General features: G+C 37.3%; 1 protein-coding gene and 1 long non-coding RNA gene across 4 annotated transcripts in view; both read left to right on the forward strand.

Annotated features, from left to right (window-relative positions):
* Positions 1 to 14,566, forward strand: part of LOC306999438 — a 743,560-nt gene that overhangs the window by 8,035 nt on the left and 720,959 nt on the right. The gene's annotated exons all lie outside the window — the stretch shown is intronic.
* LOC306998546 (uncharacterized protein) lies at positions 10,421 to 14,037 on the forward strand. 3 transcript variants are annotated; one of them, XM_079612734.1, is made up of 9 exons: positions 10,421 to 10,735; positions 11,018 to 11,654; positions 11,746 to 12,225; positions 12,339 to 12,415; positions 12,598 to 12,785; positions 12,956 to 13,032; positions 13,153 to 13,224; positions 13,370 to 13,494; positions 13,590 to 14,037. In XM_079612734.1, exons 1-3 carry the CDS (start codon positions 10,547 to 10,549, stop codon positions 11,970 to 11,972), a joined length of 1,053 nt encoding a protein of 350 aa, XP_079468860.1. In that variant the 5' UTR covers positions 10,421 to 10,546; the 3' UTR covers positions 11,973 to 12,225; positions 12,339 to 12,415; positions 12,598 to 12,785; positions 12,956 to 13,032; positions 13,153 to 13,224; positions 13,370 to 13,494; positions 13,590 to 14,037. The 3 variants fall into 3 exon arrangements, with proteins under 3 accessions (XP_079468860.1, XP_079468859.1, XP_079468858.1); XM_079612733.1 differs by having other exon boundaries at positions 12,608 to 12,785; XM_079612732.1 differs by lacking the exon at positions 12,598 to 12,785.

Here is a 14,566-nt window from a genome sequence, read left to right on the forward strand (position 1 = left end):
ACGGCGGCATGCGGTTAAAGTGGCGTCCGCGGCAGGCGTTGAGGAATGTTGCATGGCTGTTGTAGTTGTGGGGCACGAGTGTATTGTATCTGCCTCTAGAATGAATAATGCCATGGTGATTTTCCTCAACAGTATCGAAAAGGCAAATGAATGGAAGTTGAGCATGGAATTGTGATCAGCGATGAGTTTGTCACTGTGCTTCCCCTCTTACTACCATCAAAGAGAGTTACTTTATCCAATGTTCCATCTTTCCTTAGTGATGAAATATTAACTCAGGCGTTGTCTCATTATGGAAAACTGGTATCCCCAATCAAAAAGATTGCGATCAGTAGTGAATCCCCTCTCTTGAAACACGTTGTTTCTTTTAGGCGTTTTGCATATGTGACAGTTGGTACTCAACCAGAATAATACTTTTACCACCGCCGTTCCCATGGCAGTAAAATTGCGGGTGTGTATTTGTTGCCTTTGACCGCTAACAGGCGCTACAATCGCAGACTTTGAAAAGTGTCAGTTTATTCTCTCTATTGCGTAATCTGCCGCCGCGCCGTGGCTCATTGAGAGTGATTGAAATGTGGTAGCAGATCAATTCAAGTGAAACATGTAGTTAAACGAATTCATAATCACAATACTGAAATTAAATGTAATACATTTAATAAATAATGAAAACATTTCAACACAAAACATTGCAATAGAAAAATATTAGGCTACATCAATGAGGCTTTCCAAGAGCATAAGATGTAATCTTGACAGCGGTCCGACGATAGCGCTGTGGTCAACGCAACAGCATGAGGTTCACAGAGCTTCAAGCGATGTGAGATCGAATCTCATTGTAGCCTACATGCTATGCTGTTGGCCGATAGTTTTCATGTTTTACCATTCTTGATGCTTAGATAGGTAACTGTTTATTAAAGTCAAGCGTTTTGTCTAATTATCAATGGCACATTACAACATAAATTTGCTACATTCCAGTCGAGCCGCTGCACAGACGACAAAACTGATGAAGGAAGATTGTCAGCCGATCGCGTCAGAAAATTAAAATGACGAAGATTGTCTTTAATCTGCTAAATTACTGTTTTGTGAATCATACACGAAATTGCAGGGGCGTAGAATTTAGTAGGGACGCTAGGGACGTGTCCCTACCAATATCCAGTGACACTGATATGTCCCTAGCAATAATTTCGATCAAAACGTAAAATATATTTATATATTTGATGTCCCCGTCCCCACCAATTTCAAAATCAAACCTACACCACTGCGAAATTGAGATGACTGACATTGATACCCGCCATAGCAAAGGAAGAAATTTTTAAAAACAGATCCTTCAAGGTTTAAATAAAGTGTCGGGGGCAGTTTATTTATTTAAAACAGGGTTGCATCGAGTTAGAGTTTATTTTCTAAGTAAGAAACACAGAATCTTATTCTTGCGACATTTTAAATTTGTATTGCCAAAATTTGTATTGTATTGTCGAAATTAAATTCCCTGAAAATAAATCAGGGTTAAAACACATCATACAGATGATAATACTGTATGTCGCTGTGTGTCATCCATACAAATCACGAAAAAAAAATTTAACAAATGATTTAGCCTTTGTTGCTTCAAAGACAGAATGCCTGGTTGAATTCACCGTACAATAAAACGAGGTGGATCGCGAATAAAAAAGCTCTGTATCTGCTGCTTACTTGCATTCGTTTAGTGGCAAGAAGGCATTTCGTCAATAGTTCATGTTTAGATAATGCCAGATTGTTGACAAACTCACTGCTCAAACATTTTAAAACTCTACAAAACCAGTTGAAACAAATGGATTGAACACTTCAACTGAAAGTGTGTGTGAAAAATCTTTAAATACAATACATAAAACTACAATATTTATAATTTAATAGGATATATGGCCTACATTTGGACACATCGAGAGATTTATCTTTAAAAGTATTTTGCCTTTGCCTGGTCATCAGGCTCAGCCTTTGCATATGAAAGAGGAACATTTAACACCTATTGTCCCCAACCCCCCACAGGCTATCTGAGTTTGAGACCGACTTAAAACAAAGAGAAGTCGCAATTCACACTTAATTCTAGACATTTTAGGCTATTAAAGTGTTGATAATGAAATAATTTAATTATTTAGGCTACATATATTTCTGTTGTTGTGGCAAAAATTCATCAAACAAACATCACTGCTTAAGAGACACTCAGAGTCAAATTATAAAAAGAGAAGTATCTATTCTTGCAAGAATAGGAGCAGTCTAATACACAGTTGTTACCCTGTGCAGAAAAGTGACACACCAGTTGCGGACTGTTGGTGTAGGTGAGAGGCTTGGACCCAGGTGTCACACTGATCTCCTGAGATCACCACCGCACCCCCACTGGAATGGACCATTTCCTGCTTGCTGTCACCTGTGAATGGAGACCTTAAGTATTTTGTTAGTGACTGCATGTCTTTCCCTCATCCCTTTTGGTGTGACCTGTGGAATTTTAACCATCTGTTTACAAACTGAAACATATTATCATTAGACATTTCTTGCTTAATAGAGTCAGAGTCCTTTTCCCCTGAAAAACACATATCCACTTTGCTTACGTTAACAAGTCAGTATTCATACATTTGGAAACAGAATCAGTTCAGCTTGATGCAATCCATCCTGACATTCTGTTAAAGGAAAATTTTAAGTTATGCGCTGCAAAAGATGTAGCATCTTTCTGCCACAATAATAACCCAGGCCAGGACAGTTAGCCAAATTCATCCATAGCCATTATTTCATTGGGCAGATTTTGCCCTGTCTCCCAATCCTGCATGCTCTCTGTAAAGAAAAAAAAAACTAATTTCGAGGTTATTGTCAGATAGTAAAGTACGTAGTTTCTTTTGTCTACTGTTCTCCCGTGGCCTTCGATGCCCTGGTGTTTCCTGTTGAAACAATCCAGACAGCAATTTTGTTAGGCAGAAGAATGGCTTCTTTCAGGGCTTTTACCCAATTACCCTTAGTGTTCTCCCAACATTTATTCCTAATAAAATATAAAGCATCCCCCTTTTGATGCACGACACAACTCGAGCATCAATTTAACATAACATTTAACATAGTGTCTTGGATAAAGTTTGCCATTAATACTAACCCAAACATTGTCCTTCATACCAATTTCCTCCGGACATCTTTCTCTGCCTCTGAAACAAAAATATTACATTCTTCACTTAAAGCCACAATCTCATTTTCTTATCGAAGTATTTGAAAGGCAAAGCCACAATCTCATTTTCTTATCGAAGTATTTGAAAGGCAACGTCCCTCAGTCTCACCGCGTATCCTGCTTTTTCAGGCCTGTTGTTTTGTCTCACAACTCAGTCCTCTACAATCATTTTAAAATCAGCAATTGTTTCTATCAGGTCAGGTCGTGCTGTACAGACTTGGTCAATGTCAGTCAAAAAACATCCTCCTCCTGTTTACAATAATCATAAAGGGCTCTCTGGATAATTTGATATTGACTTAGCCAATGTGTCACTTTGTTGTTGCCGTCAAATCTATAACCAACGATGGACGGCGATCTACAACTCCACAATTCCAATTTACATAAATACTTAAACTGATCCAGAAAGTAATTCAAATCCACATCATAAATGACAAAAGTAATTACTACCAGACAGAGCTTGATGACCAATCAACTTAAAGCTCGTCCCATGTTCTGTATCATCTTTTCATCAGATTCACTCAGCATTTGCCTTCTTTAAAACTTGTAATTTGCCTTAACCCATCTGTAATGATAAAACACTCATTCCAGAGGTTAATGACACAATATAAACACTATTCAGGCGGAATATTAGTACCCCAAACTAACACATACAAGACATAAAGTGCTGTCACCATCACACACACTCATGCTAGACACACATATGTTAATTGCTCATTTCCAATGTTCGCTTTTTTTATATTAACTCTAAAAAATATTTAAGTTTTAAATAAGATTTAACCTTCACATTTTCCTGTAGCTTTTATATAATTTTACATGGCCTCTTAAACCGTTTCAAATTCTGTCTGTTCATTACTCATTCGTCTTTAGGAAAGTCAGCTGGTTTGTTTTGGTTCATTATCATTCTTTTGTTTAAGCTTGCCTTACCAGGCCTGATAACAGAAAGACAGACAACTATCCCTTCCTCCCCTCAAGCAGTCTCTCTCACTATACACAAATAATCTTTTCAACAGCCTCCTAAGACTGAAAGTTAGTTAATCATAGTCTAGAACCCTTACTAGTACACAAATGTTAATATACAAATGTTTAACTCAAATTAGAACCATTACAACAATATAAAATACATTATGCTATGAGCATTTCTAAGGTTATCTTTAGTTTGAATACTTGTATAAATTCTCAATTCACCTAACCTTTGTTATCCAGACTCTTACAAAAACTGTCTTAATCTTTAGCCATCACCATGTCTAATGACCTTCAGGAGTTAAAACCATCTTATAGACATATTAGTTCAAAATCATCACTTCTATAATTTTCCTTGCCCATAAGGCAACCATCATGTTCCTGATATAAATTAATAAGTTTTGTTACTGTCTCTCCAACAAATAATGACAATCACCTCATGGTCTTAGCTGGCTCTTGAAAGAGTCTTTAGGTTCAAAAGACAATGGTTGTCAAACCAAAAATAAACATAATTTCAATCATTATTTTACCACTAAAATATAGAATTGTTCCCAATTTTGCTTAATGAAACATTCCTTATCTTTATATCATGTTATATCATGTTTAGGGATTCATACTCATCATACTCAATACCTTATTATTATTATTATTATTATTTTTAATCTGAACCTCACTTTTCATACCATTTCTTAATCTGATTTAACAGGCGTTCATAAATAGTTACATAAATTTGATCAGAAATGTTATTCTCATAATACATTTTCAGTTGCTTTCTTCTCAAAAATGGTTAGTCTGCAGATTCAACAAGTATTATCATTACTGTCTCAGTCCCACTTATCTCTACTGTTTTTACAGAAACCAAAATATCATATTACTCAAATCTCAATCCTTCATAAAAACAGCCTTATTGCTGCTTGCTACTTTAATCCTTATCATATAAATGTAAGTTCTTTAGACATCTAATGTTATGCATCCATTTACTGGATGAATAAGTAAAACTTTATTTCTCCCGCCAGTTCTTTTTATCTGCCTCTTCAAGCCAACAATCCATTGTTTGTTCACATTGCTTACACACATGTTGAACGCAGCCACAACAACCTTTCTGTTTCTCACTGCCCTGTTCAACTGATTCCCGCACCACCTTTTAACCTCGTAGCGCTCAATGTTCCTTCCCTGGGAAAATCATAATGTTTGATTAACTTCTCTCTGTCCTGCATGCATTATAACCCTTAATTCTTTCTCATTTTGACAGTAAAACCGGTGTACCAAATTTTGCAAGCTTGCTTTGAGACATCCCCATACTGGCTGCTTCTCTGTTCTCTGTGGATTTCTCTTAAACGCGCGTTTTCCTGATCTGTTAGGCGTCCCACACAGACCTGATTTTTTCTTTTAACCCAAATCGGTCGGGTTGCACTATTAGTGCTGTCCTAATTATGGTTTACCAAAACTCTTGATTTTTAGTTCACCATAATTAGCCTCAGTACCTGCTTGAAATTTCTTGATCTGGCCTCAGATCTCAATTAATCTCAGGTTACTTATCTGCTTGAAATTTATTGATCTGTCATAGATCTCAATTAATCCCAGATTATTTTCCCTCGTATCTGCTTGATATATCTTGATCTGTCGTAGATCTCAACTAATCCCAGATTACGTACCACAGAAACAGTTTTCAGCCAATATGGTACAATTTCACTCTTCCCCCAATTAAACAAAAGAAATGTAACTGTCTCTTACCAGCGACGTGTCGTTTTGTGCCACCTGCCTGGGTTCTTTTGATTCCAGTGGCCGATTCTCCCGGCCCTGATAGCGGTCGGCCCCTCTCTCTCAAGTTTACGAGGTAGAGCTGGAATTTACTCAGTCCAGGTGGCCAAACACCGTCCGCTCTCAGGTCCAAGAGGCACGTCCAAGGAATCCCACTTCTGACACCAAATTGTTGTGGCAAAAATTCATCAAACAAACATCACTGCGTAAGAGACACTCAGAGTCAAATTATAAAAAGAGAAGTATTTATTCTTGCAAGAATAGGAGCAGTCTTATACACAGTTGTTAACCTGTGCAGAAGAGTGACACACCCTCGGACAGACTCAACTAGCTTTTATCTTAGTTTCAAGGCCTTCTTCCCCCAGAGCCTTCCTCCCAGTAGTTTTCCATAGACAAAGAAGCCATAACACTAGTTTACGTCACTAGTTGGCCCACTAAGCCCCCATTGCACCAAATGGCCTTCTGACATCTAGGTCAGAGGTCCTTGCTCATCTGTTTTCTGGAGTGTCTCCCCCTTCTGCCTCCCCAGGTACATAAACAGAATCTTCTCTCACTACAAGTGAGAGACACACATGTGACATTCTTTGAATCATCTATATTTTACTAAAGATCAATGAATATCATAAAATTGCCACCACACTGTCATAAAAGTTTATTACTAAACATTTAATTATTTCAACAATTGAAGAAATAAAACGCTACCTGGGTTTGGGCCAGCTTTTTCCAAGCAAAACTAAATACAATCTTTAAACGCATGTTCATTTGTTGTCATGAACAAAATGTTCAACTCAATATTAAATTCCACGGGGATCTTTGGATCCTACAACCAGTGTGCATGCGATTTGTGAATTATTATTATTATTATTTTGTTTATATAAATCTCGAACCACAGTGCTTCGTGGTGCTGCTGCTAAACTAAATAACATTTATAGAATAATGATGAACTTAAATGAAACAATATCGCAACATTTCGACAAATAAATGATCTGAACTGTTTTTACAATTTAATTCAGGGCGATTTAGCCTAGACTACATTTAATTATAGCGAGATTTTCACCCTTGTCCGTTCCTCATTGGGAAGCACTCACATGATAGCTAAACATGTCTGAGTAGATCCTCTGCACCTCTCGGTTTTATACGGATTACCTAATCAGATAACATTTATTAAATATTTAGACATTTAAAGGCTTTAGACATAGCCGATTTCTTATCGTGACTGAGTGGAGGAAAGTGGCTTTCGGTTCATTTTTGTGACGCGCAGTTCCCGGAGACAGAGTTAGACGACAGATAAACTTTTGTCGTTAGCCTAATATGAATAAAAGTTTACAGTTTTGAACGATGTAGGCTACTCTACTCTTATCTTTATGCCTAAACAAATACGGAGTAGCCTATTAGGGCCTAAGTTATTTTAGCTGTTATGAGAAAAATAAATCCAAATGAACACGCCGCCACATCTGCCGAACACTAATTCAACATGCCAGAATAAAACCCGACTTTAGAACAATGGATAGCGCCACTCGGCGTGGTGTGCCAAAATACTTAATTATAAACTTCAATATTTCATTCAAAATAATCTCAAAATGCTTTGTGACATTTTGAAAGCTGTGCATGCATTAAGGCCACTGGAACCATGAACGTAACTGAAAACTGGTTCTGATTTTATTGTTTGTCGTTTAAACGTGCCTGTTGCATATCTTTATTTTATACATTTTAAATGGTCTATTGGTGAAGTAATTTATAGCATTGATTACTGTGGAGGGAGGGGGGATTAAAATAATTCAGCAGAAGCAGGGATGTTTAGACCAGAAGGAAATCCCCGTCCCCCCTGGCAAATCGCACCTTGTTTAAAACCATATTTTTACAAACTCTTTATATAGGTTATAGAGAACTCCCCCCCCCCCCCCCCCCCAAAAAAAAAGACTATCCTATATATAAAAAAAAAATTGTTTGTTTGTTTGTCTGCATTAATAATAGGCTATGACATGCATTAATAGGCTAATATAAAATGTATAATAGTCCATATTTGTTCGGGATTTGAACCCGTGTCATCCAAATGATCGATACCTAAGTTCTACCACTCGGCCATGAATTTACTCACTGAGAAATGCCCGGTTTCTCCAGTCTGTGTTCTCCAGAGAAGCGACAAAATATTCTGCTTCATTGCACCTAATTTATTCATTTCTGTTATTATTATTAGTATTTTATTTTTATCATGCTGCTCCCAACAGGCAATCAGCTTATGTCGCCCACCGACGTCTAGGCGTACAATATGAAATAAAGGCTATATTGGTCTCTATTTTTAAATTATGATTCTATTTTTCTGTCCTAAAATTTTTTTCTATAGTATTTCATCCTTACTGTTAATTGACATTAACCCCACTTACATTTCAAAATACGGCAATTGCTGCTGTTTTGCACAATGTCCCTTTGCGCCACCTGGCGGTCATTTTGCGAATGATTTTGAAATGCGACTGGATTATTTTTGCCGCGGTGGCTTGCACGGCGGTAATTGGCATTCTGGTTGACTACCTACTGTATGTGATATTTGTTACAACCGCGAAATCAAAGTGTTTCGGCTGTGGCAAATCAGGACATTTAATTCGAAATTGTCCAGATAAATTAAAGGAAAATTAAGTTAATAAAGTAAACAATGTTAACCTGTTAGCCTTCACCAGAGCGAGGACCCTCTGAAGCGTTTTTTTTTTTAAATAGTTCAAAGTTACTATCAGATTTAATGTTATTACCTTGACAAACTATACATCATTAAAAATATATAAGTCTCACGTTTCAGTATTTGACCACTATTGTATTCTGAGAAACTTATAGTGACAGTTATGTCTTAATTTGTGTCAGGATTTATGTAATGAAAAAATGAGTCGATACCTTTAATGTGAATTATGAGCATCAGCGCGTCCATTCATAAAAAAAACTCCGGTGGTGTTGTCATGAGAACGCGTGACAAAACAACGTTCCTCAGGGCTTTTGGCTCAAAAATGTGCAGATTTGGATAAATATTGATATATTCTCATAGGTTTACATCAGATTTCTATAGACAGGAATAATATTTATTGAATTTATATCAAAATGCGTCCATGTAATCATATGCGCGCTGGATACTCTGATGTACTGTGTTTTCAAACCATACAGAAGACTGAGGGCGCCAGAGATACACAGAATAATCCATATACGGATGCACTGCACATGAAGAAGAGCCCTACCATGTGACCTTCCAGGACGTCACTTACATAAACACAGCTAGCTTTCAGAGATCGTTGTAACATGCAGATAAAGATGTTTTGAAGACAATAAACATGATTGCAATGATATTTGATTTACCTGTGTTCTTCGAGCCATGTCAGGTATTTTTATAATAATAGATTATATGTATAATGTAATGCTAATCTATATAGACTTTACAATAGTGCAGAATAACATAAACTCATTTATTTTCTGTCTGATTTTCTTTTCTGAAGCCAAATAAGCTCATAGAAGATTATTTAAAACACTCGACTTGCGCTTTAAAGTAAGTTTGGAGCACAAACACGGTTTTAATCTCATAAATTGTCGTGTATTGATGGTGTGCTAAGCTAACATGCTAGCTAGCTCTCTAGTTGCACCTGCCATCTAGCTGTTATTTTTTATGATTTTTTTCTAAATCGGAATGCTTACTGAAATATTTATTTATTTAAGAAAGGCATTTGATACAGTTATAAATGTGAAAGGTGAGAACTATGAAAGAAATTAGGGGGTGAAACGGCGTGAATAGCCAGATCGTTAGCCATTATAATGGAGACAAAGGAAAAGAATATTTATGGCCATAAGCCGGCTGGAGAGGTGTGAATGAGTGCAGGAGAGACTGACACTGAATGGGGCTCGTTTGCACCACAAAAAAATAGAGACAATAGACTGAATAGATGCTAATAGATGACAATAAACACAAGTTTGCATTTTAGAGTCAATTCAAAATAAAGTCATTTGAGATGATCTTGAAAAACATTTAACAAAATACAGAGTTTTAGACTTATCACCTTCAAATTTTAAATATAACATGGTCAGACATGTGGCTTTAGCTGGAGTGCATTTCTAGAGTGCTGACGGGCCAACTTCAATTTAATTTTCATGAAGATGTTTCATAAAAATAAATTTCTAATAACTTACACAACTTTGAAGCTATTCATAATTTTTTTTTCATTATGACAATAATTCATTCTACATTTCCAATAAAGTGCCAGGTGTCAGCTTTCAAATGAGATCATGCTTGTGCTTTTAGGACAAAGGGTCAATGAATTGAATCTGTTTTAGGTTCAGAATGCAATTTCTGGGGATTTTTCAAAAATGGCGCTGAAGGCTAACAGGTTAATGCCGTTCCCGGTACGAGTGAAGCAACCAAGGCTGTTTTGTTGAACTGTGAGCACACAGACGGAACTGGCCGGAAACAAGAACGAATGATCAGAGGATTATGTTTAGAATGCGATGTCTGTCAACGAGAGCTGCAGGTTTTGTTCTTCGAATTTAAGAGTTCAGGGAACAATTACAAATTCAAAATGTATATTTGACACTAAATCCACGGATGTATTAAGTCAACTGTCGAAGCTAGGTCTAGTCGTTAAAAACACGCCGCTGCGGTCATTTCGGATCTGCCGTAAATGCTGCATGATGATTAACAGACTACTGCGTGATACGGAAACTTTTCAAAGGTGGAAGAACGAGGAGACATGCCAAGGGGAAGATGCCAGTTTCACTGACAAGAGAGACCGAGAACCCACACCCTCTAAAACGCCAAGGGCCGTAAAAAAGTCTAGGAAATCCAGTGAAATGCCATTGAGAAACAGTGTGATCGAGGTAGGGAAACTAAACAAGATGTTGTTTATCTGTCATGCTGTTTTGTCTTTAGTTATATTGTCTAAGATAAGCATCCATGTAATCTATTAGTTTGTTTTAAAACGTAGCCTAACTAGGAGTCTCCAACCCCCACTATCAGATTCTGTAAAGCTAACTGTTGTATAACCTCCATCCATTCAGCATACAATATACTTACTCCAATCTAAATGTAGATTTATCATGTGAATGCAAGATTTTCTAATTGAATATTTATGCAAGATTCCCTTTTTGTTGTTATTTCAGGTTGTGATCAAGTACGACTTTGAGAAAAGAACACTGACATGCCAATCTGACATAGCTGGCATTGTTGAGAATTTGGCAAAAAGGAATTTCACTAGAGCTGCCAATCTCATTAAAAAAAATAGGGAGGTAATGGACCATTTACAAGCCAGTGTTTTGGATATAGTGGAGGCTGACTGTGTGACCCTGTGTAACCAACATAATCAATTTATGCTTTGGAGATCAAGTTCGCAAGACCTGCAATCATTTTCATTTATTGAGTTATATGCTGACCTGAAGCGGCTGTCCCCTTTCCTGTTCAGCATTTTTTCCAAAATCACAAAAAACTCTCTCCCTCACATTTGTGCTGGAGCCTCAGTGGCTTTGAGAGGAAGACAACCCAATTTATCAGCCCTTTCATATTACATAGATTCAGTGTTATTGTATGGTGGGGCAAAAAAGGCTGTTTTCCAGCGACTGTCCAAACTGGGCATCTCTACAACACACTACAATGCAGTTTGCAAACAGAAAGAAATGGCCCACTTCTGTATGCTTCCATTGATGTCCTTAAAAGGGGAAGTTGAGTCATTTATAAATCAAAAAAACTCAAATGAACAAGAGAGGATTATTCAAAGAAGCCTTGAAGACCTGTCCTTATCTGGTGAGTTTGTCCAATATAACCTTTAAATAAAATTTAAAAAAAATATGTTTTTCTATTATTACTAACTTGATTTATTTATTCACTACCATAGAGACCAATGTCGAACCAAGCAAGGAGGTGGTGTATGCTGTTGATGACTTCACATTCAGTACACTGTCAGACCATGATATGGCCGATTTGGGTGTTGCTCCATTGTCTGCCTCAACCCTTCAAACATCACCTAAAACATATTCAATCATAATCGACAACCTGGACTTTTTCATTCAGACGCATCATCAATCCAGCAGCCAAACCAATAAGTCATTAACACTGGATTAACCACATGTGTGTGATCAACAGAGTCAACTCACTACACCTTAACAAACTGAAACCAGTCAATTCTTTGATCAAATATGATATTGGCAATTCACTTCCTGGACCGAACACACAAGCCAATATGTGTCGGGAATTCATTGTTTTGGGTAGCCGAATCCTGACAACTTATTTGGAATCATTCAAGACCCTCTCCAGTGTGGTTGTTCACCATATCCCCCACCAGTTCTCTGAAGAAATGTCACAGCCATCCACTCATGTAAGTTTATTGTCTTTAAAATATAAAATTAATTAATTTTGTTGTAATTTCAGTTCAAATTGCAAATAAAATGCATTTATTATCATGCTTTAACTTTTAACACACTTTTGTAGTACCCACTTGGACTTCTATTCAAGGATGAAACGAAAACTGCAGACTTGGTTGATGTGCTCCAACACCTTCAAAAAGAGTAAATATCATGCTTGATCAATAATTGCTTTGTTTACTCTGGAACAGTTTCACATACATGGATTAAACTTAATCCATTGGCTTAAAGCACTATTTAAAAGTAAGCTTTTAGTCTGAGAATAGTCTAAAATCATGTCAAAGTAAATTATCTATTGCGTTTAAATGTGATAATATAAATATAAGTTCTATCTAGGTATGTGCCAAGATGTTCTGATGGCCTTGAGAAGATTTTGATCGGTGGTGACAGACTCACGGAGGGCAATTGCCAGAATATCCAGCTGGCATTTGCTGATGGAGAGACAGAGGAGGACCGCCTGGAAGGCCTCGTTTTCAAATTTGAAGACTGGCACGCAATTAGAAATCTCTTTGAGGTCAGTATAGTTTAATAAATAACTACATGCACCCTGATACACTTTTGCCATTTACTAAAAGCACACTTTAAATACCACTTTTCAAAGCTTATAGAATTAACCATGTTTTAGGTTTTGTAATGACTGGTTCAAATATATATATATTTATTTATTTTTTATATGCATTATAGATATATCATCAAATATTTTTTAACGAAGCATCTGCCAAAGACCATGGCACAATCCTTGCCAACATGAATCTCTTGAGGTACTATTTCACTAAACAAACAAAATGTTATCTTTATATTAAGCTCAAATTGTCATTCATTATTGTGTATGTATGCTATTATAAAATGCATTTATTTGTCTCTACATGTTTTTCCCAAAGAGAACTCGCCTAAAGATGATGTTTGCCAACCATGAATTTGGCGTGGATATATGAACTGTGTGCAATTTTACGGTAAAGGACAGCCACCATGAATTCGGCTGCTTTCCGTTTTTTGTTTTTTTTCATCAAAAACACGTCATCATGAATTTATGAATTATGAATTGAATTTATAGAGAATACATTTTATACATTTTAAAAACTGCTATATGATTTACAGATGCAGCAATGCGAAAAAAGGACCACATACCGCATACAACGCTTACAAACAGTTTGTGAAGATTGACACCACAGCACTTTTCCTTGCAGCAGCAATGGAACACTTCAATTTGACTGACGTCACAGGTTTGTATACGTTACTTTGTTTTTAAAAGATTACATCAATGAATCAAACACATTTTTTTCTTTACTTCATATATCATGTTTTTGTTTTGTCACAGACACTCCTGATGGGGTAATACCAGAACACATCCTGCAAGGCTCGGCAGAACAGAAGAGGACCTGGCTCCATGACTCTGTGGCAGAGGTTGTTGATCAGTTTTTGTTGTCTACAGACATTTCGGGACTGTCAGCTGGCATTACTGAAGCATCAAGGGCACAACACACAGAGAAGGATATGCTCCCTTGTCGTGAGCCAGGTTGCAACACATTTTTCATCTATAAAAAAGCCAGAGAGACCCACGAGAAGAAAGTACACAGTCTCGTGGTGGCATCTATGCCAGTAGTTGAGCCTGCTTCCTGTGATTTGAGAGACTTCAAAAAAGACCATACTGAGGCTAGACTTAGCTTTGGATTTCTACTGTTTGACATGTTGGATGCGGTGAAAGAGGGAGATGGGGAACGCATGATAAGGCTGTACAAGGTGGCAACACTGATTTACAAGGCTTATGGGCAGTGATGGGAATAACGGCGTTATAAATAAACGGCGTTACTAACGGCGTTATTTTTTTCAGTAACGAGTAATCTAACTAATTACTGTTTCCTCCGTAATAACGCAGTTACAGTTACTGACAATAAAATGTGCCGTTACTATAATTGAGTTCACTGAAGCGGTTTTCATCCGATCGGGCTCTTTTCTCCGCCATATAGGAACTGCAAACTCTTTTCTCTGGTGTGTGTGTGTGTTTCGAGGCGCCGGACTGGACAAAAGCGAAGCGAACGTCGTCAGCGCGCGAGAGAGACCGAGTGTGATCCGTCCGAGAGCGCGCTGGACAGTTCGCGAGAGAGACCGGAGTGTGTCCATCCGAGAGCGCGCTCGACAGTTCGCGAGAGAGACCGAGTAGGCCTATGTCCGAGCATAATATAGTTTATCATCTGCAACGTTTTAATTAGTTTACATGGTTATAAAATAAAACTCCAAAATAACCTGCAGGGAAAGTTCAAAGAAAACATCTTTGTTTGACCGGTTGTGAACACG

The sequence above is a fragment of the Phoxinus phoxinus genome (assembly GCF_949152265.1).
Source record: "Phoxinus phoxinus genome assembly, chromosome: 5".
Classification (NCBI taxonomy): Eukaryota; Metazoa; Chordata; class Actinopteri; order Cypriniformes; family Leuciscidae; genus Phoxinus; species Phoxinus phoxinus.